Source organism: Lynx canadensis, chromosome A2 (genome assembly GCF_007474595.2).
Source record: "Lynx canadensis isolate LIC74 chromosome A2, mLynCan4.pri.v2, whole genome shotgun sequence".
NCBI lineage: Eukaryota > Metazoa > Chordata > Mammalia > Carnivora > Felidae > Lynx > Lynx canadensis.
The window spans coordinates 4,543,650-4,571,480 of NC_044304.2; the positions used below are offsets into that span (position 1 = coordinate 4,543,650).

A 27,831-nucleotide genomic window follows, 5' to 3' on the forward strand; every position below is an offset into this window, starting at 1 on the left:
TTTTTCATTTTTTGAGGAACCTCCATACTGTTTTCCAGAGCGGCTGCACCAGTTTGTATTCCCACCAACAGTGCAAGAGGGTTCCCCTTTCTCCTCATCCTCAATAACATCTGTTATTTCCTGAGTTGTTAATTTTAGCCACTCTGGCCAGTGTGAGGTGGTATCTCAATGTGGTTTTGATTTGTATTTCCCTGATGAGGAGTGACGTTGAGCATCTTTTCATGTGTCTGTTGGCCATCTGGATGTCTTCTTTGGAAAAGTGTCTATTCATGTCTTCTGCCCATTTCTTCACTGGATTATTTGGTTTTCAGGTGTTGAGTTTGGTAAGTTCTTTATAGATTTTGGATACTAACCCTTTACCCAATATGTCATTTGCAATTATCTTCTTCTGTTCTGTCAGTTGCCTTTTAGTTTTGTTGATCGTTTCCTTTGCTGTGCAGAAGCTTTTTATCTTCATGAGGTCCCAATGGTTCATTTTTGCTTTTATTTCTCTTGCCTTTGGAGACGTGTCAAGTAAGAAGTTGCTGTGGCTGAGGTCGAAGAGGTTGTTCCTGTTTTCTCCTGCAGGATTTTGATGGTTTTCTGTTAATGTTTATTTATTTTTGAGGTGGTAGGAGGGACAGAGAGAGAGAAGGAGACAGAATCTGAAGCAGGCTCTAGGCTCTGAGCTGTCAGCACAGAGCCAGATGTGGGGCTCAAGTGCATGAACCGTGAGATCATGATCTGAGTCGAATTCAGATGCTTAACCAACTGAGCCACTCAGGCGCTCCTATATTTTTATATATTAGTGTTGTTGAGCCATAAAACAGTAGAAATCCTGCCATTTACTACAATGTGCATGAACCTGAAGTAAAATAAACCAGACAAAGACAAATACTGTATCATATTACTTATAAGTAGAATCAGGAAAAGAAAGGTCAAATTTATAGTAACAGAGTAGGACCATGGTTACCAGGGTCTGGAGGGTAGAGAAAATGGGGAGATATTGGCCAAAGGGTACAAACTTTCCCTTATAAGATGAACAAGTTCAGACACCTGGGTGGCTCAGTGGGTTAAGTGTATGATTCTTGGTTTTAGCTCAGGTCATGATCTCATGGCTTGTGAGTTTGAGCCCTGCATCAGGCTCTGCACCGATGGTATAGAACCTGCTTGGGGTTATGTCTCTCTCTCATTGCCCCTCGCCTCCTCATAATAAATAAACTTGAAAAGAAGGATGAACAAGTTCTGTGGATCTGATGTACAGCACGGTAACTATACTTTATTGTATAATTGAAATTTGTTGAGAGTAAATTTTAAGCCTTCTCACCACACATCACAAAAAGGTAACTATGTATAATGACTTTATTGTTAACTGACTTTATTGTGGTAATTCTTTCACAATGTATAGTTATGTCAACTCATCACGTTTTACACTTTATTTTATTATATTTTTATATATTTTTTTATTTTTGAGAGAGAGAGAGAGAGAGAGCGAGCGCCAGTGGGGAAGGGGCAGAGGGAGAGGGAGACACAGAACCCGAAGCAGGCTCCAGGTTCTGAGCTGTCAGTACAGAGCCAGATGCGGGGCTCAAACTCACGCAAACCGTGAGATCATGACCTGAGTGGAAGTCAGATGCTCAACTGACTGAGCCACCCAGGCGCCCCATGTTGTACACTTTAAATATATGCAATTGTATTTATCAGTTATACCTCAATAAAGCTGGGGGTGGTGGTGGTGAGTCCCTTTAAACAAAGTTACTCATTTGGACATTAGGCATTTCACGCTGCCTGCCTCCATTTCTGCTTCCCTCCCTAAAAAGGTGATTAGGAATGTGGGGGATGGAGTGAGGTTTGAATATCCTCGTGGCAATGGGGCACAGGTGGCCCTTAGTGAATACATTTGGTATGCTTTCGTCTAGAATATTTCCTGCAACGATTCTCTCTTGTATGATATTTGCTTCTTGGTTCTTCGTGCTATCTATAGCACGATGCACTTGACTTGTTTTTGCCATGGAAAATATCAGAATTATAAATATTTTTAGTTGTATAGGTAAAAAGCCATATTTTGGTACTTAAAAATTTCTGGTCAGAAGTATTTGCATGCTGCATACTGTTTATTGTATCTTATGAAATGGAAACTTGATGTTAATTCCTGATCTCAGAATCATGTACTTGGATGTGACCACAGACACTGATTCTACAGAAACTATCACTTTAACTGTTATTTGGGATTATCTAAACTTGTTTAAAGGAAAGAAAGGAGTCAGCCGCTATTTTGGAGATCACCCTGATGATGAATTTTACTTTTTGAATTTTTTCTTATTTGGGGGGAAAAAAGAGTTTCAGAATATGCTGCTATTGATAACTACTCACAAACCCATTTATGATCAAAGATGTAGCAGAAAACAATTTTTTTTTTTGTTCTGGTCAGCCTTGTCTGTCTAGGTAAATATATTGGTTTCCAATATAATGACATTTTAAAAATGTAAATCATTGTAAATATAAATGTAAATAATTTGTGAAATGTAAATAAATGTAAAATAATTTATTCTTTTAATATACATACTCCCCTTAATGAGATTCAAAAGAAGTCAGATGTGAGGGATGTGTACCGATGCAAAGACAAGGTATGAAGTTCCTGTAATCCACATCATGTCTGTTTCAATGGGGCTTTGAGAACCAACTGAAACCATATAATTTTCCATCATAAGGGCAAGCAAAACTATAAAAAAAGGCAACTAAATCTTGGTCCAGAAACAGATAACTACTAGGGCGCTTGGGTGGTTCTTCAGCTCATGGTTTCGGTTCAGGTCATGATCTAAGGGTTCATGAGGGCGAGCCCCACGTCGGGCTTTGTGCTGACATTGGGGAGTCTGCTTGGGATTCTCTCTCTCTCTCTCTCTCTCTCTGTGCCCCTCCCCCGATCATGCACGGGCGTTCTCCCTGTCTGTCTTAAAATCAATAAATAAACATTAAAAAGGTGAAGAAAAGGATAACTACCCACTGACAGCCCCCTCCATCCCAAACCTCAGGACACTTCTTTCCTTGGGACTACATAAAGGGTGATTGTGGTACTCTCCTAAAAAAAAAAAAAAAAAAAAAAAAAAATATATATATATATATATATATATATATATATGCGTGTGTTGAGTAAATAAATGTGCTGAATCTTGGCTGTGCCTTGTGGGGAGGGAGAGGCTGGAAAGGAGCAAGGGGGCTGAGGAGAGAGCGGACCGGGGCACAGACCTGTGAGTGATGGGGTCACTTCGGAATTGGATTCTCTAGACCCAGCTGCCCCAGCAGGTACCACTTGGATCACAGAGCAACCACCCCAACAAACCCTTTTTTAATTCCTGACTCTTACAATTTTAAGCAAAATAAAGCCAGTACTTTTTTGGGGCAGCTTGCTGCCCCATTCCAGCCAAAACGGTGGTGATGGGGTATCATTCTGATTCTAGCAACAAAGCAGCTGAGGCTAGCGCTTGAAGTAATTTACCTAAGGAGGGGGGCTTAGGGCTTGTACCCAGACAGTTGAATTTCCAGGCTTAGTATTGTGCTTACCCCAAACCTAGACTAATGGTTCTCAACTGGGGATGACTCTGCCCGCCCCCCCAGCTCCCTGCCAGGGACACCAGGCAATGTCTACAGATATGTATGGTTATCACATGGTGGGAGGAAAACTCCTGGCATCAGGTGGGTGTGGGCAGGGATGCTGTTCAACACCTCGAAGTGCCCAGGATGCCCCCACCATGGAGAACTACCCAGCTCCAAGCGTCAATAGCACTGAGTCTGGGAAAGCCTTCTCTAGACCTCAGAGTCTGTTATTCTGCTTACGAGATGCTCTGTATCACGCATTGGCTGCGTGCAGGTCTGGAGTAAAGATCCCTTCCTGAAGTGTAGCACCCAGCTCCAGGAAGGCTGTCCTAATCAGCTTGAGCTGATGTAATAAAATACTACAGACTCGGGGAGGGGGCGGTGTAGACAACAGACCTTTATTTTCTCACAGTTCTGGAGGCTGGGAAGTTCAAGAGTAAGGCCCAGCAGGGTCAGGTTCTGGCAACTACTCTCCTCCTGGCTGGCAAACAGCTGCGTCCTGCTTGCTGTGTCCTTACATGGTAGTGGGCGGGGGGCTGGGGAGAGAGTGAGAAAGAGAGAGAGACAGAGAGGTGAGGAGGGGAGGGGCAGAAAGAGGGAGAGAGAGAGAATCCCAAGCAGATTCTGCACTCTCTGCATGGAGCCCTATGTGGGGCTCTAACCCCCCAACCGTGAGATCATAACCAGAGCCAAAACCACGATTCCGTCGTTCAACAGACTGAGCCACCCAGGTGCCCTCATCGATCACTTTTGACACCGTATGTGTGGGTTTTTCCCCCCACACTGGCCAATTCTCTGACCCCAGCTGGGCATCCTATGATTCAATCCCCCCACCATCTATCTGGAGTTAGTGGGAGATCCCACCAGTTAAGGGCTCGGTCCCACCAGACCCCCTTCAGGTGCCAACCATGTCTGGGTCTCTGACCAACCGGCTGTGAGTAGCAGGTTTCCACAACTCCTCGGGTTGATAATTTGCAATCCCAAACTCACAGAACTCAGGAAAACAGTCTACTAACTAGATTGATTACCTGTTTGATATAAGAGGATACAAGTCAGTAACGGCCAGATGGAAGAGACACATGGGGCCAAGTTTGGAGGCCTCTGCGCCCTGTCCAGACAGACACCCTGCCCTCCGAAAACGCCTTCGGGTCAGAGCTTTCGTTATGTAGGCACGGTTGATTAAATCATTGGCCATTAGTGCTGAGCTCAATTTCCAGTCCCTCTTCCCACGTAGGCCATGAGGGGGTGGGGCTGAAAGTTCGAACCCTCTAAATTACTTTCGTTCCGTGGCAACCAGCTCCCCCATCCTTTGGGGCTTTCCAAAAGTCACTTCGTTAACACAAACTCAGGCACGGTTGAGTTTAAAAAGGGGCTTGTTATGAATAATGAAATGAGATTACAGGATTTTAGGAGCTAGGAGCTCTGTGTCAGGGACTGGAGACAAGACCAAATATATATATTATTATATTTATAATATTATAAATATATATAACTATATAAATATATATATTTAGTATATATAGTATATATAATATATACTATAAATAAAAATATATATTATATGCAATATCACCTTCCAACGGCCCCATCTCCGAATACCATTACACTGGGGTATAAGACTTCAACTTGAGAAATTTGGGGGACACATTCCATCTATAACATGGGTACCCCACCCCCCCAGTTGGTGCTTCAGCTAAGTTCTTACCTGGCTGTTCTACTGGTCTATGACTCCCCGTGGTTTTTACTTCTGGTGTTTATGATTTCCCTCTCAGTGGACTCTCCATTTTATTTCTTGTGCAGGAGGATAGATTGGGGACTACTTGGCTTCCAATTCATTAGAAGAAAAAGACTTTTTTAAGTTTATTTATTTATTTTGAGAGACAGGGGAGAGGCAGAGAGAGAGGGAAAGAGAGACAGAATCCCAAGCAGGCTCTGCTCTGTTAGCCTGGAGCCCAATGGGGGCTTGATCCCATGAACTGTGAGATCATGACCTGAGCCAAAGTTAGATACTTAACTGACAGCCACCCAGGCACCCCAGAAGAAAAAGATTTTTTTCTTTTTTCGCAAGCAATTTCAGAAAATTGGTGAGCGCCTGTGAGATGAATTATGTTAATTATGAAACCCAAATCCCAGGGCTTTAATTTATTTTTATTTCTTTATTTATTTTTAAGTAGGCTTCACATCCATCGTGGGGCTTGAGCTCACAACCTGAGCTGAGATCAAGAGTTGGAGGCTTAACAACAACAAACAACAACAACAACAAAGAGTTGGACTCTTAACTGACTGAGCCACCCAGGCACCCCCAAATCACAGGGTTTTTAATGGACATAGAATTTACATAATTACAAGCATAGCATTGCAATGATATTGACCGACGCTTTTATCTCGGTAACCCACATTCCTTCCAAGATTCGGACCATTTCCATCACTCCAGAAATGTCCTATGTGTCCTTCCCAAGTCGACACAACAGGGTTGTAACCATTGTTGTGTTGTTGTAACCATTGTTCTGACACTCATTACGATGCATAAAATTGTTCCTGAACGTCTGATATGTAGAAGTATATGTAGAAGTGTGTTTGTTGGTGTCTGGCATCTTTCACTCAAAATAAGGTTTCTGAAGTTCAGCCATGTTCTGTGTATCAGCAGTTCATTCCTTCTTCGTTGTTGAGTAACATTTCATTGTACAAATGGAGCTCAGTTTGCTTATCCTGTTGGAAAAGAAACAACGACCCTGAATGGAGTCATTTGCTCCCACGATGGCAAGCCTAGACATGATGGCAGCCTCAACCTCCCCAAAACGTGATTTTTGAACAGTCAACCTGAAAGGTCCTGATCAGTGCTAATGAGGTAATGCATGAACTAAGATCCTTTCTATTTCCTCTTCCTCTTCTGTAGAATGAATGGGGCTTAGCCTGAAACTTTTTTTTTTTTTTTTTTTTTTTTTTTTTTTTTTACAGAAAGAGACCACAAACAAGGAAGAAGGGCAGAGGGAGAGAGAGAGTCTCAAGCAGGGCTGGATCCCACGACCGTGAGATTGTGACCTGAGCAGAAACCAAGAGACCAAGAGTTAGACACTTAATGGACTGAGTCACCAAGGTGCCCCTGAAACAGTCTTTTCTTTTGTTTTGTAATAACTTCTTTGCTCCACTCTCTCGCTCAGAAAAACTTTGTTTTATACCGCTCCAGAGTGCCATTTTCTGGAAGGGATGCTCCCGAACTGATGGATTGTTAAATTTATTCCATTGAATTTTTGTTCTTTAGAAATCTGTTCCCTAGTTGACGGACATTTGGGTTGTTTCCCGGTTTTGCTTATTATGAATAATGCGGCTACAAACAGCACTGGGCACCTGTCGGTTAACACATGTTCATCGTTATCAGGGAAACACCTAGACGTGAACTGATTAGTTACAGTGTTGGTACACATTTAATTTTACAAGGCTCTTACCATATATATATTTTTAAATAGCAATATAAAAATCAAAATAGAAACAGAAACTTGAAAACACATACGTGTGTTTGCACATCAGTTACAAAACGTGGTACCCATATGTTACCATTTTTATGCAACCACATGATAATTCAATACATCTCGCTAAAAAATTTTTTTTTAATCTTGTAAAATGTACCTAATATTTAACATCTTAATCGTGTTAAAGTGTGCAGTGCAAGGGCATTAGGTACATTCACATTGTTGTGTGACCATTCTCCATTACTCATCTGCAGGACTGTTTTTTTTTAATTTTATTTTTTATTTTTTAAAATTTACATCCAAATTAGTTAACATATAGCGCAACAATGATTTTAGGAGTAGATTCCTTAATGCCCCTGACCCATTTAGCCCATCCCCCCTCCCACAACCCCTCCTGTAACCCTCAGTTTGTTCTCCATATTTATGAGTCTCTTCTGTTTTGTCCCCCTCCCTGTTTTTATATTATTTTTACTTCCCTTCCCTTGTGTTCATCTGTTCTGTGTCTTTTTTTTTTTAACTTTTTTTAACGTTTATTTATTTTTGAGACAGAGAGAGATAGAGCATGAACGGGGTGGGTCAGAGAGAGAGGGAGACACAGAATCTGAAACAGGCTCCAGGCTCTGAGCTGTCAGCACAGAGCCCGACGCGGGGCTCGAACCCACGAACTACGAGATTGTGACCTGAGCTGAAGTCGGAGGCTTAGCCACCCAGGCACCCCTGTTCTGTGTCTTAAAGTCCTCATATGAGTGAGGTCGTATGATATTTGTCTTTCTTTGACTAATTTCGCTTAGCATAATCCCCTCCAGTTCCATCCATGTAGTTGCAAATGGCAAGAGTTCATTCTTTTTGATTGCCGAGTAATACTCCATTGTATATACAGACCACATCTTCTTTATCCATTCATCCGTCGATGGACATTTGGGCTCTTTCCATACTTTGGCTATTGTCGATAGGGCTGCTATAAACATTGGGGTGCATGTGTCCCTTCAAAACAGCACACCCGTATCCCTTGGATAAATGCCTAGTAGTGCGATTGGTGGGTCATAGGGTAGTTCTATTTTTAGTTTTTTGAGGAACCTCCATACTGTTTTCCAGAGTGGCTGCACCAGTTTGCATTCCCACCGCAGGACTGTTTTAATTCTGCCCCCCTTCGCATTTATATTTCTTTTTCTGGTAGCATGAACTTTCTGGGAATGACCTAGAAACTGTGAAAGCCTGAAAGTGATTTTGAACAGCTTTTCTTCTTTTTGAGTGTTTTTTTAGAACTCTCTCTTTTTTCCTTTTCAGCATTTCTCTGTAAGTTTATTTCCCTCTTTCTCTTTTTTTAAGTAGGTTTCACGCCCAGTGCAGAGCCCAACGCGGGGCATGAACTCAAGACCTTGGGGTCAAGACCCGACCAGAGATCAAGAGTTAGATGCTTAACCGACTGAGCCACCCAGGCACCCCCAGAACTCTAACATATTCTGTCCATTTGTTGTTTTTTCTCTTTCACCTGTCCTATCTCTGATTCAGATGTTCTGGAGAAAATTGAACACGTGTTATAACTATTCCAGGTTTGTGAGACATACCTGCAAGGGGGCTGTTTCTCAGCATCATCTCAAAAGCTTTTTTTTTTTTTTTAATTTTTTTTTTCAACGTTTATTTATTTTTGGGACAGAGAGAGACAGAGCATGAACGGGGGAGGGGCAGAGAGAGAGGGAGACACAGAATTGGAAACAGGCTCCAGGCTCTGAGCCATCAGCCCAGAGCCTGACGCGGGGCTCGAACTCACGGACCGCGAGATCGTGACCTGGCTGAAGTCGGACGCTTAACCGACTGCGCCACCCAGGCGCCCCTCAAAAGCTTTAAATAACACTGAGCCTTAGGACCATCTGAGACTGACTGCATTGGAATTTCTAGATGTGAGGCCCAATAATATGTATTTTAACAATATTGGTATATGGTAGGCAGAATTGAAGACTAACCCCAATGACCCCTGCCCTTATATAACTTCCTTCCCTGTGAAAAGGACAGGATATCACTTCCATGATTATGTTATACAGCAAAAGGGATTTTGCAGGTTTTGCTTAGTTGACTTTGAGTTAATCAAAAGAGATTATTCGGGTGGGCCTGGGCTTTTTATACAAACTCTTCTTTTTTTAAAAATTTTTAAATGTTTATTTATTTTTGAGAGAAAGAAAGAGTGTGAGTGGGGGAGGGGCAGAGAGAGAAGGAGACACAGAATCTGAAGCAGGCTCCAGGATTCAAGCTGTCAGCACAGAGCCCAATGTGGGGCTTGAACCCACAAACAGTGAGATCATGACCTGAGCCAAAGTTGGATGCTTAACTGACTGAGCCACCCCAGGCGCCCCTACACAAACTCTAACTCTGGATCTAGAAGTGAGAGGTGGAGAACGTTAGAGGCCAGAGATTCACAACTGGAGAAGGAGTCAGCCTGTCCTTGCTGGCTTTGAAGATGGAGGGAATCCTGTGGCAAGAGCCTGCGCACATCTTCAAGCTGAGAGTGACTCCTGGCCAATAATAAGTGAGAAAGTGGAGACCTCAATCCTCCAACTGCAAGGAACTAAATTGTGCCAACAACACAAATGAACTTGGACATGATTCTTCTCTAGTCCAGCCTCCAGGTGAGAACACAGCTTGTAAACACCTCCATTGTGAAACGCTGAGCACAGAATCCCATGGAGCCTTGTCTGGACTGCCCCCTCTACGGACACCATGAGTTAATAAATGAGTGTTGTTTTAAACCACTAAGTTTGTGGCAATTCATTACATAGCTCTAGGTGACTAATAAACCTACTTATTTCTATGTGGTGAACCTGTTGATTGGGGTCACTTGTCCTGAGAATTTTACACTGTGTGGATGTAGCACATTTTGTCTGTCCATTCATCAATTGATGGGCGTTGGATTATTTCCACTTTTTGGTTATTATGAACAATCTGCTACAGACATCTGTATGAAAGCATTAATCAGTTTCATATATATTAGCAAACTCACTTCAGATATTCTTTGGCTGACTATATAAGTTATGTTTCCTGAATTTGAACCTGCCCTACTATCTCACCAATTCCTTCCTTAATGAATGAACTGAATAAACTCTTTGGCGCATGCTCATTTTATTTGCATAAAGACTGTGGTTTATATTTTTTGAACTTCACTAAAGGCCAGAGGTTTTCTGTAGCCTTTGGCTAACAACTAGGGCTATCCTTCTGGGTTCCTGTAATTGCTTCCTCCTCTGGCCTGTGAGAGCTGTGGCTAGCCCTGGGGATCCATATCTTTCCTGGTGGGTTCCCCTGACCCTCTCTACATTGTTGAACATGGTCCCTTTACCGATCACAGTGAGTGTGCTATTTCTTTTCAGGCCGGACCTGACTGATACTGTAGAGGCAGGGAGCATTATGGGATATAGTTCCCTGTATCCCCGGCAGATACATAGTAGTACATAGCAGGTCCTCATCAGACCTTTGTAGAATGAAGAAACCAAAGGGCCCATTCAGGCACTCAAGTTGCAGGTTCTTAAAGGTTTCTTATGTTATCTGCTGCTATGAATTGGCAATGTTGATTAACTGTAGGTCAAGAAATCCCTATACCTTTCTGTTTCAGAAAATTGCTTACTGCAAGGAGCAACCCCTCACCATATGACATAGATAAGACTCACAGATGTCCCCCTCATTTATCTGTAGTAAGGCCAGACACAGACCCTCCAAACCCTCGTTCTTTGCCTCAGAAGTGCTCAGCTGAACTGCTTGTCCCTGCTACTCCATTGAAGCACAATGCTTGTTAACCAAACTTTGGTTAAGCTCCTTTAGAGTAAAACTTCCTCTGATCCAATATCCCCTTTCACTGCCTTTTCATCCCACCTTCCCAGTGCTAGAAAGCTCAGTTCTTTCTAGCATTGTTTATTCCTTTCTACAAAAGAAAAAAAAATTTCCCCCTTAAATCTTGAGATGCTTGAAGACTTTATACTCATGGTGTTCTCTTCTTGCAACAGTCCCCCTGACCAATTTCAATTATCTTTCCCTGCCCCCTTGTAAGTCTCCTTTTGAATAAAGTCTCTCCTTACTGAGTCTGGATTTGCTTTTTATTGGACAGAGTAATGGCCGGACATACACGGTGCAGGGGAGGAAACAATTGCTCTACCCTGTTTGGGGAATTATTACTAGTAGTTTTAATTATATACATTAGTTGGAATTCTTATCTCTTAGAAATCTTACTTTCTTAGAGAAAACTAAAAAGCAAGCAGTTATGAACTGTTATATACCAACATCTTATAGATTGGCAAATTCATGAATATACTATTTCATTATTTCTAGAAGCATCTATTTTCCACAATTTTCAACGTGGCACAAGACATGTTTACTAACAGACTCCAAAATTCTTTCATTTAAATAGGAAGCCAAAAGCAGGTACTGATTTGTAAATAATCTAGATATTCAATTAATACCCATCATTTCACTTAAAAATTTTTTTAAATGTTTATTTATTTTTGAAGGAGAGAGAAACAGAGCATGAGCAGGGGAGGAGCAGAGAGAGAGGGAGACACAGAATCCCAAGCAGGCTCCAGGCTCCAAGCTGCCAGCACAGAGCCTGACATGGGGCTTGAACTCATGAACTGTGAGATCATGACCTGAGCCAAAGTCGGATGCTTAGCCATGCTTAGCCGACTGAGCCACCCAGGCACCCCAATCATTCCACTTTTACTTGGTAGAACTGTAAGATTTAAAGGTACCAAAAATATTTCGGAAACTATTTTAAAGTGGACACACTTTAGGGGTGCTTGGGTGGCTCAGTTGGTTGAGCGTCTGACTTTGGCTCAGGTCATGATCTCACTATTTGTGTGTTTGAGCCCCCCCATCGGGCTCTGCTGACAGCTTCCAGGGCCTGGAGTCTGCTTCAGATTCTGTCTCTCTCTCTCTCTCTCTCTCTCTCTGCCCCTCCCCCAATCATGCTTTCTCTCTCTCTCTCAAAAATTAATAAACTTAAAAAAAATTTCAAGTACACACACTTATTAAACATAATCATTGTTGAAAAGTTCATTTATAAACTTTCATCTCACATTTCTTTAATTCAGTTGTTCTTAACAATTATGTTTAGATGACTTACCGAAACTTCATTAAACATTGAACAAAGCTGGGGCTGCGGGCTGGCTCAGTTGGTGGAGCATGTGACTCTTGATCTCTGGGTCCTGAATTTGGGCCCCACGTTGAGTGTGGAGATGAGTTAAATAAATAAAAACTTAAAACAAAATTAAACAAAGTTAACCCATCATCTCAAGTTATTTTTCTTGCTGACAATTTTTGTTACATACCTATATTAGGCAAGCATCAAACCTTATAGGGTTGGAGCCCTCCCAGGGCCTTATGAAAGGCTATATGCATATGAGGAGGAGGGTGTGGATGTTATGTGTGTTTTCAGTTTGTGTTTGAGCCTGGGAGTCCAGATGGCAGTTCAAGCTAAAGAAAGCCCAGGCATGTCTGGGCTTGTCTCCAGAGTCACGGAGCACCATCTATCTAGGCCTATTTGCATAACAATAATGAAGAGTCCTTCCAGTATAGAGGTGATTTTAAGGGAGAAAAGAACCATACAACTGGAATGTGATCTTGGGGTAGGAGAAAAGAAGTGTCTGCTCCAGATCTGCCAGCATGGATTTTTGACTTCTCTGGGGTCTTGTGTGACCCCAATGGGGAACAGGTGGAGAGTGAAAAAAGAAATTAACGGATCAGTTTTTGCTAAGGCTGAACAAGCCTGCCACCTTCTCCGAGAACCCAGTGTTGTGGGGGAGGTCTCACTGTCTGATAGCTTTAAGCCTCAGGGGCTTTAGTTAAAGGTCTTAATGCCTCTGGACCTTGATGTGCTCACCAAGGAACTGATAGTGTCACAGGTGCATTTCGGTCCCCAACACATGCCAAACCCCCAAATGCAAAGAAATGCAGAATGTGGGACTCTGGGTCTTGCATCATACCGAAGGATGTGGTTGCCCCAAGGGGGGAAATCTGAGCTATCTTTGTTCAAATAGTTTCATTTAGGTCCTAGGGCTGATGAGATCTGGGGGAAATTCAGGTTAGACGCCCAAACTGGCATGGTCTTTGAGTCAGTATTTGGTGAATTTGAAAAAGATACAGTTTTTCCTTCTCAGATTGACAGACTCTCTGGCTTTTGTCATCCTCCGTCCAAAGGGGCACACAGAGAATGTTGAAATCTGGGACTCCTGGCTGGCTCGGCTGGTGCAGCACATGACTGGATCTCGGGATTGGGAGTTCGAGGCCCACGTTGGGTGTAGAGATTTTACTTAGAAACAAAATGTTGACAACCACCATCACCACCACCACCACAGAGAATGCTGGAGTCATGACTTCCTAATGTGGATGGGCCTCAGCCAATCAGTTAAAACCTGAGTGGAACAGAAAGATGGAGGAAAAAGAAATTCCTCCTGCATGACTGCCTTTGAGCCTGGATGTTTTTGTTCATGCCTTCATACTCAAACAGGAAGCCTGGTTCTTTGGATGGGTGTGAGCCTGTGGGACTTTGGACTATTTTATACCATTGATACTCCGTGGTCTCCAGCTTGCCCACTGCAGCTCTTAAGACTTGTGCAACGCCACGATTACGTAAGCTAATTCCTTATAATAAATCTCTCCCTCTATTTTTGTGCATCCCATTGATTCTGTTTCTCTGAAGAATGGTTACTAATGCAACCACTAATCTATTTTCTGTCTCTACGTGTTTTTCTATCATGGATATTTCATAGAAACAGAATCCCATAAAATGGAATCACAAAGTAGAATCATTTTGCGTCTGACTTCTCTCACTTAGTGTGGTCTTTCTAAGGTTCATTCATGGTGTAACATGTATCAGTGCTTCGTTCCTTAACTGCCAAATAATATTCCATCATATCAATGCCACATTTGTTTACCCATTTGTCTGTTGATGGGCATTTGGGTAGTTTCAACTTGGGGCTATTTTGAATAATGTTGTAGTGAACATCTGTGTACAAGCTTTGTGAGGATGTAGGTTTTTATTTCTGTTGGGTACATACCTAGGAGTGAAACTGTAGGTCATATGGCAGCTCTATGTTACTTTTTGAGGAACGGCTGGGCAGTTTTCCCCGGACGCTAACCCGTTTTAGAATCCCACCAGCGATGTATGAAGGTTCCTTTGTTAGTCAAGGTCAGGGTTCTCCAGAGAAACAGCCAACAGGAGATACACATCTGTAAAGAGGTAGAGTGTGAGGAATTGGCTCACAAGTGTATGCCCCCCGATCTGCCACTTGTGCCCATGCTCGAGGCCGAAGAGAGCTTGGTGAGTTGGTGTAATTCGAGTCCAAGTCAAAGGCCTGAGAACCAGGGGAGCTGATGGACATCACAGTCCAAGGGCAGGAGAAGACCAATGTCCCAGCTCAGTGTCCTAGCTCCCCTTCTCTGCTTTCAGTCTATTCAGGCCCTTGGTGGGTTGGATGAGGCCCACCCTCATCAGGGAGGGTAGTGCTTTCTTCTCGGTTTACAAATTCAAATATTAAGCTCTTCCAGAAACACCCTCACAGACACACCCTGACCTCATGCCTAACCAGGTGTGTGGGTCATGTGGACACCTGAAGTTAAACATCCTGGTTCCAATTGCCCTCCATCCTTGCCAGCATTTTTTATTGTCTGCCTTTTTGATTACAGCCATCCTGGGGGTGTGTAGTGCTATCTCATTGTGGTCATGATTCATACTTCCCTCACAACTAATGATGTTGAGTCTTCCTTTTTTCTTTTCTTTCACCAATATTTATCCTTTTTTTTTTTTTTAAATTTTTTAACGTTTTTATTTATTTTTGAGACAGAGAGAGACAGAGCATGAACAGGGGAGGGGCAGAGAGAGGGAGACACAGAATCGGAAGCAGGCTCCAGGCTCTGAGCCATCAGCCCAGAGCCCGATGCGGGGCTCGAACTCACAGACCGTGAGATCGTGACCTGAGCCGAAGTCGGACGCTTAACCGACTGAGCCACCCAGGCGCCCCACCAATATTTATCCTTTTTTTCCCTATCATTATTATCCTTATTTGCCTGCCAAACCACAGATACTCTAATGCCTGAAGTAAACAAGGCTATCCTGGTCCTGATGGACAGTCAGCCAATCTCCCCATGGATAGCTGTTATTTGTAGACAGCACAGTGAAGGAAAGTACCAGGGGTGCAGAAGGAGAGAATGTGATCTAGTCTTGGGGTGGGGAGGATTGTGTAGAAGGTTCCTGGAACGATCTCTTAAAACTGCAAGTTCAATCAGGTGCCTCTTCAATTGTTCCCTCTTGCTGAGGCAATAAATCCTTAGTTCTTAGCCTGGTATTCAAAGATCTGCCTACCTGCTTCTAGCCTCATTTTCCAGCTCACAACACAACAAGAGCCCTTTCTATATCTGCCATCATGGGGCTCATGTCCTGACATGAGCTTTCAAGTTAGAGTGATACAATTCCTTTCCGAAAGTGGATGACAATGTCTTTGTTTATGAAAACCTCTTGACGAGTCCTGTTATATAGTCTTTGGTGATTGTTGAGCAATATAAAGTTCCCTGGATATCAATAAGGGCAGAATTCAGGTACTCTGCATGATAGAACCAGCAGAATTTTTTTTTTAAGAGGTGGAAAGTGCAAGAGATGAGTGTTGCAACTTTAAATGTTTATTTATTTATTTTGAGAGAGAGCATGAGCAGGGTAGTGGTAGAGAGAGAGAGGAGAGAATCCCAAGCAGGCTCTGTGCTGCCAGCCCAGAGCCTGACAGAGAACTTGATCTCGTGAACTTCAAGATCATGAGGTGAGCTGAAACCAAGAGTTGGATGCCCAACAGACTGAACCACCCAGGCTCCCCATGGAGTCAGCAGAATTTGAGAACAGGGAGTCAGATCAGAGAAGGGAGCCAAGGGGGAGGGGAGCAGGAGCTAGTGAGAAAGTGGAATCCCAACCATTATGGCAAAGGGGAGGACATGTATGGTTTTCTAGGGTTGCTGTAATGAATAATCACCAAACTTGTGGCATAAAACAACATAAGTTTGCATTCTTATGGTTCTGAGGTCAGCGTCTGAGATGGGTCTCGCTGGGCCAAAGATGAAACTGGGCCCGTAACCTGCAACCATACACAAAAGTCAACTCAAAATAGATTAAAGCCTTGAAGAGTTGCCACCAAAGGCAAAGGCAACAAAAGCAAAAGGAAGCCAATGGGACTATCTCAAGGTAAAAAGCTTCTGCACAGAAAAGGAAACCATCAGCAAAAATGAAATGGCAACCTAGCAAATGGGAGAAAAATACTTGTAAACTATATATCTGAAAGGATTATATTCAAAATATATAAGAACCATACAACTCAACAGTGAAAACAGGAAGTAATCCAATTAAAATATGGGCAGAGGACCTGACTAGACATTTTGCCAAAGAAAACATACAGGTAGTCAATAGGTATGTAAAAGATGCTCAACATCACTCATCATCAGGGAAATCAAAATCAAAACCACCCGAGATACCCCTCACACCTGTCAGAATGGCTATCCTTCCCATACTCAGCTGTGCTGTCCTCTTGAAACTCAGATACACTAGCAAGCATCTGAAGGATATATTGCCAAATGGCCAACAGTGGTCCTTTTAAAAGGTAGTTCAAGGGAGGGAAAATATCAGGCTTTTATTGTTGTTGTTGTTTTATTTTACTTTATATTCTTCTGCCCTGTTGGGGTTTTTTTCCACTAGGCATGTTTTACTTTTGGAAAAATTTTAAAAGCTGCAAATCCAAAAATTCCTGCTAAGACCAGTGTCAAGTAGTTTATTCCCTATGTTTTCTTTTAGGAGTTTTATGGTTTCAGGTCTTTAACAGTCTTTAACCCATTTGGAGTTGATTTTGTGTATGGTATAAGACAGGGGTCCAGTTTTATTCTTTTGCACATGGCTGTCCAGTTTTCTCAAAACCAATTGTCTTTTCTGCATTGCATATTTTTGACTCATTTATCATGGATTAATTCATGTTAATCCATATGCATGGATGTTTTTCTGGACACTATTCTGTTCCATTGATTGATGTGTCTGTTTTCATGCCAATACCTTACTGTTTTGTTGGCTATAGCTTTGTAATATAGTTTGAAATCAGGAAGTATGATGCCTGCAGCATTGTTCTTTTTTTTTCTTGAGATTTCTTTTGGTTATGTGGGGTCTTTTGTGGTTCCATACAAATTTTAGAATTATTTTTATATTTCTTTGAAAAATACCATTGTAATTTTTGATAGGGAGTGCACTGAGTCTATAAATGGCTTTGGGTAATGTGGACGTTTTAATAATATTAATTTTTCCAATCCATCAGCATGGGGTAAGTTGTTTTTGAGCCCTTTTATGATCCTTTGTATTTCTGTGGAACCTGTTGTAATGGCTCCTCTTACATTTCTGATGTTATTTATTTTAGTCTTCTCTCTCTCTCTCTCTCTCTCTTTTTCCTGGTGAATCTAGCTGCAAGTATTTTGTTTACTTTCAAAGAGCTAGCTCTTAATTTCATGATTTTTCTCTTGTTTAATGAGTCATTGTTAACCCTTCCATTTGTAGGATACATTGAGTAGGGCTGCTGTGAACATGGGTGTACTAAATTTAAACATTTACATCTAATTGACATCATCTTGTATGCCCTGGTGAGATCACCTTGGAAGCTAGGATTTTACAAGTCCACTGCTTGAACTTTTGACACTTAGAATCCCTTCCTTGGCTACAGCATCTTTCCACTGAAGCAATTTTATTGCTTTATTTTTACTAACAAACTTTATTTTTAAGAACAGTTTTGGTTTACAAGACAACTGAAAAGAGAATATAGGTTTTTTTATATACTTCCGTGCACACCATTTTTCTATTTTTAACATCTTACACTAGTGTAGTGCCTTGCTATACAACTCATGAACCAATACTGATATATTATTTTAACTAAATCCCACAGTTGATTCAGATTTATTTGCTTTTCCTCTCATATATCCTTTTTCTGCCCAGGATCCCATCCACAATTCCCAAGTACACTTGGTCATCACATCTCCTAAGTTTCCTCTGGGCTGCAACAGTTTCCCAGACTTTCTTTGTCTTTGATGACTTTTAACATTCTGAAGAGGACTGGTCAGGCATTTTATAGGATGCCTCCCTCTTGGAATTTATCTGATGTTTTTCTCACGGTTAGACTGGGGTGATGGATTTGGGGAGGAAGATCCCTGAGGTGAAATGTTCTTTTCATCCTATGGTACTCATACTGGGGGCCTGTGCTGTCCCCATGGCTTATCACTCCTGATGTTGGCCTTGGTCACCTGGCTGAGGTGGTGGTCAGATTTTTCCACTGTAAAGCTACTGCTCATCCCTGCACTTTCCATATTGTCTTCTTTAGAAGGAAGTCATTATGTGCAGCCCACACCCATGGAGAGGGAGTTGTGGTCCCCACCTTTAGGATGGAGTAGCTACATTGTGAAAATTGATAAAGGGAAACCTCACTAAAATGGAGTTGGGAATGTGTGGCACAAGGGTTCTCGTGCCCTACCACTCCTCACTAATTGCAAATCCAACAGGAAGAGAGGCACCTTGTGCATGGATACAACTTTATTACCCCAGCAGGAAGAAGAAAAATTTCCTCCTCCCCTGGCAACAACACAGCCAGTAAGAGACAAACTAGCTCAGCCAATGAGAAGCAACTTCCTTCAAACTCCCAGGTTGGGGCGCTCCAGTGGTTCAGTGTGTTAAGCCTGGGATTCTTGATTTCTGCGTAGGTCATGGTCTTGCGATTGGTGGGATGGAGCTTGGCATGAGGCTCTGCTCTGTCAGTGGAGCCTGCTTGGGATTCTCTCTCCCTCTCTCTGCCCCTCCCATGCTCACATGCCCTCTCTCTCAGAATAAATAAATAAACTTAAAAAAAAAAAAAAACAACCTTCCAGGTAACTCTAGTAGACTTTTTGTTTATGACAGTCTTCCCAATTTCCTGCTTTACCTTGTTAAAGAGCAGTCCTCTCCTTGGTTTGGCAGACTTGCCTGTGGTTTTGCCATTAGCGTGCTTGTTCTGGATTGTAGTTTTCTGTTATTCCTGAATAAACCCATTTTTGCTGGTAAAATAACTGGCAAATTTATTTATTTATTATCTATTTATAATTTATTTATTTAAAAAATTTTTTAATATTTATTTTTGAGAGCCAAAGAGAGAGCATGAGCAGGGGAGGGGGAGAGAGAGAGAGAGAGAGAGGGAGATACAGAATCTGAAGCAGGCTCCAGGCTCTGTGCTGACAGCACAGAGCCCACTGTAGGGCTGGAACCCACAAACCATGAGATCACGACCTGAGCTGAAGGCAGATGTTTAACCGACTGAGCCACCCAGGAACCCCTATTTTTTTTTTTTATTTTTGAGAGAGAGAGAGAGAGAGAGAGAGAATGAGAGAACAAGCACGTGAGAGCAGGGAAGAGGGGCAGAGGGAGAAAGAGAGAGAGAGAGAGAGAGAGAATCCCAAGCAGGCTCTGTGCTCAGCTAGGACCCGGATGTGGGGCTCGCTCCCATGACCCTGGCATCATGACTTGAGCTGAAATCGAGTCCAACGCTCAACCGACTGAACCACCCAGGTGCCCCTGGCAGTTTTACTTTAAAGGTAAACAACATAAATTATTTGAAATTCTGCACAAAGGTTTTGGCCCTTCCCCACTTACAAACATATTGAATCACCTATTTATATCAATATAGACTCATGGATATTTATTTTATACTCTGAATTATAATCTGATACTATTCTATTTATTTTATTGCTCAAATTGTTTAATTTTAGCCACTGGGGGCTTTGTCAGTTGGCTTCTGTGCTCCTTCGACATACACAGATCAATGGCTTTGCTTTCTTTTTTATATAATTTTTTAAAGCTGGACGCTTAACCAACTCCTAACTGGTCTGGCCACCCAGGTCTCTCTCTTTCTCTTTCTTTCTCATCCTTATTTCTGCCACTTACCAATGCACCATTCTCATCATACATATTTTTTTGTCCTATTCCTATAATCAGCCATTTCTCTAAGGAGCCCCGATTCCTTTTTTTTTTTTTTTGAGAGATGGATTGAGAGAGAGAGAGAGAGAGAGAGAGAAATTGCAAGCAGGGGAGGGGCAGAGGGGAGAGAATCTTAAGCAGGCTCTATGCCCAGCACAAAGCTTGACCAGGGGCTCTATCTCACTACGGTGAGATCCAGACCTGAGCCAAAATTGAGTTAGATACTTAATCCACTGAGCCACCCAGGCACCCTCCCCCCCCCCACCCCGCTCCCCTCCTCCCTCCAATTCCTTTTTCATGGAATGGTATTAGAAATCATGATGTGGGTGCTAAGTGTGCACATTGCTATGTGGGCTTGTGATGGTGGTTTTCTAGTTGACAGAATCCATTCCTCCGTTCAAAATTATGTGCCAAGCACTCCCTCGGCATAGGGCTCTGGCTGTGACTGGCACAGAATGCAGTCCCTGGCCTCATGGCGTCTTCATTCCAGTGGGATGTGGGGGGAAGACAGCCAACAAGCAAAATAAGTAAGTGGATTCTTCTAATATGTTCAAAGGTGACAAGTACTATAGAGATCTGTTAAAAGATAAACTGAGGCATATCAACATTTTTGAGACTTTATTTGAACAAAAACCAGTATGAGTCAGGCAGCGCCTAACCAGAAGTGGTGAGTGATGTTCCATCAACCTCACTCAGTGTTTTCTCCACGGGTGAGCACCCTCTCAGGACTTTCACTCGCTCACCAGTCTAGAAGCTTCTAACCCCATCCTTCTGTATTTTTGAGCATGACACGGATGCCATTGGGTAAATCACTTGCCCTTGCTGGCTGAGCTGTCTTCAGCCTCTCTCCCCTCCCTGGAGGTCAGGCCAGTGGGAAGGGACAGTTCCGACTCCCACCTCTCCAGGTGACCTCAGGGCTTTCCCCAAAGTCACCTCATTAACACAACAAAAGGCACCCAGACCGCTCGCCACACAGGAAATTCCAAAAGCTTAAGCTAGCAGCAAGGATTGAGACCCATCAGATGTTATACATCACTATATTACAGAGACACATCAAGAAAAAAGCTTCTACAAGAGACAGGAAAAAAAAAAAAAGAGAGAGAGAGAGAGAAAACACACTCTCCCGACAAATCTGGGCCAGGGGGCGCAACAGTCAGGGGTGCACCAGCTGAACCCCAAAAAAGGTCTCGTCAGCATTTGCGGAGGGCAGCAGAGGCAGCGTGAGGTTGGTGCACAGCGTGTCCCCGCGAGCCAACGGCGTCAGGCGCTGGAGGCGGCCACGCAGCCTCCGTGGAAGCCGAGCCTCAGCAGGCTGATGCTGTGGGCGGCCGGGGAGCAGATGCCCACCGTCAGCGTGGCCCTGGGAGGCCGGGCGGCCCGCGTGGAGGAGGAGCAGTTGGCCAGCGTCACTTGGATGTGCAGCCTGTAGACCCCGCCGCGCCGGACACGCAGTTGCCCGCCGTCGTCCAGCTCCAGGCCATCCACGAAGGAGCGGCCCAAGGCCGGACTTCCCTGCCAGCGCAGCCTGTGGTCCAGCCGCTGTCCTGGCGGCACAGCGTCAGGGACGTGGGAGGACAGACGTTCAGGGACCAAATGTCCAAGCTTGCTCTGTCGAAACCTAACCCCCCTCCCCCTCCCCCTCCCCCTCCCCCTTTCTCTCTCCCCCTCCCCCTTTCTCTCCCCCTCTCTTTCCCCCCTCCCTCCCTCTCTCTCCCCCCTCCGCCTCCCCTGTCTCCTCCTCCCCCTTTCTCTCTCCCCCCCCTCCCCCCCCTCCCTTTCCCCCCTCCTCCCTCCCCCTCCCCCTTTCCTCTCCCCTCTCTCCCGCCTCTCTCCCTCCCCCTCCCTCCCTCTCTTTCCCCCCTCCCTCCCTCTCTCCTCCCCCTTTCTCTCTCCCCCTCTCATTTCCCCCTCCCTCCCTCCCCCTCCCCCTTTCTCTCTCCCCCTCTTTCCCCCCTCCCTCCCTCTCTCCTCCCCCTTTCTCTCCTGCCTCTCTCCCTCCCCCTTCCTCCCTCTCCCCTCCCCCTTTCTCTCTCCCCCTCTTTCCCCCTCCCTCCCTCTCCCCTCCCCCTTTCTCTCTCCCCCTCTCTCTCCCCCCTCCTCCCTCCCCCTTTCTCTCTCCCCCTCTCATTCCCCCCTCCCTCCCTCTCCCCTCCCCCTTTCTCTCTCCCCCTCTCTTTCCTCTCCTCCCCCCTTTCCCCTTTCTCTCTCCCTTTCTCTTTCTCTCTTTCCATCTCTCTAGCTCAATTTCTCCTTCTCTCTCCCTCTCTTTCCCCCCTCCCTCCCTCTCTCTCCTGCCTCTCTCCATCCCCCTCCCCCTTTCTCTCTCCCTCTTTCCCCCTCCCTCCCCCCCCCCCCCCCCTCCCTCTCTCCCCCCCCCTCCCCCCTCCCTCCCTCTCTCTCTCCCCCCCTTTCTCTCTCCCTTTCTCTGTTCTCTCTTTCCATCTCTCTAGCTCAATTTCTCCTTCTCTCTCCCTCTCTTCCCCCCCTCCCCCCCTCTCTCTCCTGCCTCCTCCATCCCCCTCCCCCTTTCTCTCTCCCTCTTTCCCCCTCCCTCCCTCGCCCCTCCCCCTTTCTCTCTTCCCCTCTCTCTCCCCTCTCTCCCGCCTCTCTCCCTCCCCCCCTCCCCCTTTCTCTCTCCCTTTCTCTGTTCTCTCTTTCCGTCTAGCTCAATTTCTCCTTCTCCCTCCCTCTCTTTCCCCCCTCCCTCCCTCTCTCTCCTGCCTCTCTCCATCCCCCTCCCCCTTTCTCTCTCCCTCTTTCCCCCTCCCTTCCTCGCCCTCCCCCTTCTCTCTTCCCTTTCTTCCCCCCTCCCTCCCTCTCTCTCTCCCTCTCTCTCTCCCCCCCTTTCTCTGTTCTCTCTTTCCGTCTAGCTCAATTTCTCCTTCTCTCTCCCTCCCTCCTTCTCCCTTCTACACATGCACTCGCGGTTACCTGTGTGATTTAGCTGCAGCTCAGCCATGTCCCGCTGATAGAACAGAAGAGAACACGTGTGGTGAGCACAGAAGCACGGAGGTTTCACGTCCCCGCCCCCGCCCCCCACCACCCCGCACCGTCCCCGACCGAGATCAAGACGTCTCTTTTCTCTGCTCATCTTCCTACCCGCTTCTCAAACAGCTGGACTGAGTTGTGACTTTTTAAAAAAGATCTTTTAAAGAGGAAGTACTTTGAACTAACAGCCTACACCTGCTCTCTCGGCTGCACAGCCCCCCCCCCCTCCCCCCGGCCGGCCTGCGTCGCCTCCAAAGGGGGTCCCCGTGGTGGGTGTCGGGGCTCCCAGGTGAGCGGCGCGGGTCGCCCTGCCCTTGCAGGCCCCGAACCCACCCCCCTCCCGGCTTCGTGAAGCCCCCAGCAGCCTCTGAGTCAGCTCGCTGGGGAACACCGAAGACGAGTCACTTTCCATGCCCGCATCGGATGCTCCTTTCCTAGCTGCGACCTCCCCACTCCGGGATCCCCACCCGGGACTTACCTCCAGGGCGCGACTGACATCCCCGCGCCCCCACCCCGCTCCCCCCCCCCCCCCCCCCCAGCCCGGACCTCCAGGCAGCTGTGCCCCAGCAGCCGGCTCGGTCTCCATCTCTCTTCCCACCCAGACCTTCCGGGACGATTTTTATCCATCTCATTTGGATTTTTTTTTTTTAATTTTATGTATTCTTGGTCGTTCGCCCGTCTGCGCCCAAACGCACGGTCCCTCTGCTTCGATCCCATTCTCTTCCTGGTGGTTCGCCTCCCTCCTCTGCGCCCCCGCAGAGCCAGCCCCACCCAGAGGTCCCCAGGCTCCGCCGAGCAGGTGGGAGGTTTGCATCTTCCTCCTCCCCCCTTCTCTACGCACCTTAGGCGGCTCGAGCTGCCCTTGCTGGACGCGCAGGAAGCAGTATGCCATTATGCCGGTAAGAGACAGGATCGCGGCAGAGCGCAGCACCGACATCCAGGACAGGCGGGGCACCGGGCAGCCGGAGCTCCCCTCCTCCGGCACCATGATTCTCAGACAGCGCTGCATGGGGCCCGTGCTGGCGGGGCGCGGGGCGAGCCAGGGAGCCGGGAGCACGGAAACCTCAGCGCTCTCACGGCTCGGGGGCCTCGGCCTGCCCGAACCTGCCAGAGACCCGCCCCACCCCACTCTGGGGATGTCCGGCAAAGGGGAGGGATTTGAGCTGTTCGCCGAGCAGGGAAATCCCCTCCAGCGTTTGCCCACCCCCAGCTCGCAGAGGGGTATGCCAGGAATCCGACCGCCCCACGGAGCCCCTCAGTCTTCTGATGTGGCCCCTTGTCCTCACCTTCCTCACAGTCATTCATTCATTCATTCATTCATTCAACAAACCTTCACTGAGCATCCCCTGTGGACCAGATGCTGTGCGGGAGCGGGTGTGTGTGTGTGTGTGTGCGCGCGTGTGCGCGTGTGTAGGGGGAAACCAGGGGTACAGCCAGCAGCCAGAGAGGTCAGGGAGGCTCCCCACATATCCAGGGGCTTCTTTCCATTTTCCCAGTCTCCCTGCACGCGATGGGGCCACGTGACTGACCTGCCCACCAGGAAGAGAGTAGAGCAGATGAATTTAGGAGAGCTTGGGTGGCCTGCTCGGCTAAACAGCCCGCGTCACCCTTCAGCCTTCTCGTCCTCTCAGAAGTGGCCTCTGCTTGGTCTGCAGCGGGCTGAATAGTGTCCCCCTCCCTCCCCCCAAGAAATTCATGTCCACCTAGAACCTCAGGTGGTATGTGACCTCACTTGGGAACAGTATCCTCGCGGTTACGATTAGATGAGGTCATAGTGGATTAGAGCGGGCCCTAAATCCAAAGAACGGCAAGCTTGCAAAGAAAGGAGAGGGCACGCACAGGGACACAGAAGGATGATGGCCATGTGACGTGGAGGTGGACGTCAGAGGGACCGGTTCATCTACAAGCCAGGGAACCCCAAGGATTGCCCCGAAACAGCAGACACCGGGAAGAGGCGAGGAAGGATTCTTTCCTGAAGCCTTCAGAGGGAGTGAGGTCTGCGGACGCCTTCATTTCAGACATCTGGCCTCTCAAACTGTGACAGGATAAATACCTTTCGTTTTAAGCTGCCCCGTTTGTGGCACTTTGTTGTGGCAGCCACAAGAATCCAGTAACCTTGGGGGCCCCTGGTGGCTCAGTCGGTTGAGCATCCGACTTCAGCTCAGGTGGTGAGCTCACGGTTGGGGAGTGGGAGCTCCGCATGGGGCTCGCTGCTGTCAGCGCTGAGCCCGCTTCGAATCCTCTGCTCCTCCCCTGCTTGCGCGCTCTCTCTCAAAAACAAACAACAACACCAAAATAAGAGCATTGAAAAGAAAGAATCCAATGATAATGGCACCGCTGCCAGATGTTGAGAGATCACCTGGGCTCATAGGATTGTGCCAATAGCAGTCGGTATCAGTGAGTCTAACCCCTCGCCGGCCCCCGGGGCAGGAAAGCTGCTTCAGCGGCCGTTGACAAGCGCCTGGGGCTGTGTTCTCAGAAGCTTTACCTGTAGACCCCAGAATTGGAAAATTTCATCCCAAAGTGAGGAGTCATGGAGGCCTGGTCTGGAGGATGGATACAGGACAGAAGTCAGAGCTTGAGGCAACCACATCGGCTGATGGGGGCAGGGGGTGCGGGGAGGCGGGTGAGAGAGAGGGAAAAGGAGTCAAACATGTCCAGAATCCCCGGGATGCAGGTGACTGGGGACCCCAACTACTAAAACAATGTCCTTCTCTAGGATTATGTCTGGGGATTCAGCTGGCAGCCTCCCCATGGGGGCCCCCAACTCAAGCTTTCCTGAGTATAGGGGCATGATCCTAAGAATTTTTTCCAACCTTCTTTCTTACTCTGTGACACCCCTGCTGGGTTCTAAAGTCTAGCTTTACCCACTAACCCCATCTCCAGAACCCTCCAGTTCCCATTACATCATGTTCCCCACAACGGACTTTTGATGGTTTCCTGCGGTCCCACTAGTGTCCCTTCCCCGCCTCCATCTAGCCACGGCAAAAATGCCGCGGAGGGTGTAGTCAAGTACGAGGAGTCTGCAGTCCCCCAACACACCTGCATTCCAGTCTTCAGAATGTCACATTTTAGCTTTGAAGTTTGGGAAGCTCGTGCCCTCATCGTCTTTTAAGGGCCAACGTCCCCGACCATAAGTGGACCATGATGCGGTTCAGAAGCAAGATGTGTGCAAGGCCGTAGCGTCGTATAAGCACATGGCAAGCGCTCAGTAAAGGCCCGCTCCTACTCGGTTATTTTCTCCCTCGAAACACGCCTCAGAAGAACGGTTGAGGACGCAAACGAATGATTCGCAAAGAAAGGAATTCAAGTGACGCATAAACCCAGAGAAAGGGCGTCAACTTCTCTCAACAATGAAGTGCAAATTACAGCCATCGCTGATTGACAGAAACGCTTAAAAGATGGGTAACCTGAAGTAAGTTCCAGCTGGATCAAAGATTTAAGCGTGAAAAGGCAAAAAAGAAACATGAAAATGCCGAATGTGGTAAATTCATAAAAATTCATCCCGGGGCAGTGATTTGTGAAGCATGTTAAAAAAGCAACTAAGAAGGCATAAAAAAGAATGATGCTCTGTTTCACGTATAAGTGAATAAATTCCTCCATTAAAAATACCAAGTTCAGGGGCGCCTGGGTGGCGCAGTCGGTTAAGCGTCCGACTTCAGCCAGGTCACGATCTCGCGGTCCGTGAGTTCGAGCCCCGCGTCCGGCTCTGGGCTGACGGCTCGGAGCCTGGAGCCTGTTTCCGATTCTGTGTCTCCCTCTCTCTCTGCCCCTCCCCCGTTCATGCTCTGTCTCTCTCTGTCCCAAAAATAAATTAAAAACGTTGAAAAAAAATTAAAAAAAATACCAAGTTGAAAGGCATACACACACGTAAATTAAGGAGCAAGAGAAAACACAAGGAAAGGTTGGTAAGACATTGATGGCGATTGATTTCCTTTAAGGTATAAATATCTCACAAGCGATGTCTTCAAGAAATGACTAATATTCCCTAGAAACATGAACCAGAAGAAGCAGCCAGCTCCTAAAAGAAATGCCTGTACACATGAAACAACATCGAATGATACGCTCGCTTTTCATAACAAAAGAATTTGGAAGTTAAAAGCCCGTGGGGTACACTTTTTCGTTTTCATCTGTGAGTGGGTAAAAGATCAAAGCACTGGATGATTTGCCGCTTTGCCAGACTGTGTGGCATCCTTACACCTGGGATCTGAAACGGATCCAACCTTTTGCAAGGACGGGGTTTAGCAAAATCAGTCAAGATACCAGAATGCACCTTCCCTTTCTGCCATTGGTTTTACTTCAAGGATTTTCTTCCCTTAATATTATTATTATTATTTTAATGTGTTTTTTTTTTAATTTTTGAAAGAGAGACAGAGAGACAGAGAGTGAGCAGGGGAGGGCAGAGAGAGAGAGAGAGGGAGACACAAAATCCGAAGCAGGCTCCAGGCTCTGAGCTGTCAGCACAGAGCCTGACGCGGGGCTCGAACTCACAGACCGTGAGATCATGTCACAGACCGTGAGATCATGACCTGAGCCGAAGTCAGACACTTAACCGACTGAGCCACCCGGGTGCCCCTCAAGGATTTTCTTTCATAAGCACACTCTCACACATCACAAACTCAGATGATCACGCATAAATTCGGTGGTGGTGCGATTTGTAGTAACAAAAAGGAAAACACCAGCAACCCTACGATGCATTCGTTATCGAGGGCTTATGCCTGTGAGAAGCAGGGGTCGCCTTTCTGAACGTTCACGCGTGTCTAGCCTTGACTTCCATCTTCCAGCCGCAGGGCTAGAGAGGGACGCGGGCAGCCG

General features: G+C 46.0%; 1 protein-coding gene across 1 annotated transcript; it reads right to left on the minus strand.

The window, feature by feature from the left end:
* Positions 1 to 20,631: 20,631 nt before the first annotated feature.
* On the minus strand, positions 20,632 to 24,076 carry CD70 (CD70 molecule). The gene is given in 4 exon segments (XM_030293774.1): positions 20,632 to 21,300; positions 21,303 to 21,572; positions 22,960 to 22,993; positions 23,858 to 24,076. Coding segments are annotated over 4 exon segments (591 nt in total). The 5' UTR covers positions 24,026 to 24,076; the 3' UTR covers positions 20,632 to 21,181.
* Positions 24,077 to 27,831: the final 3,755 nt, after the last annotated feature.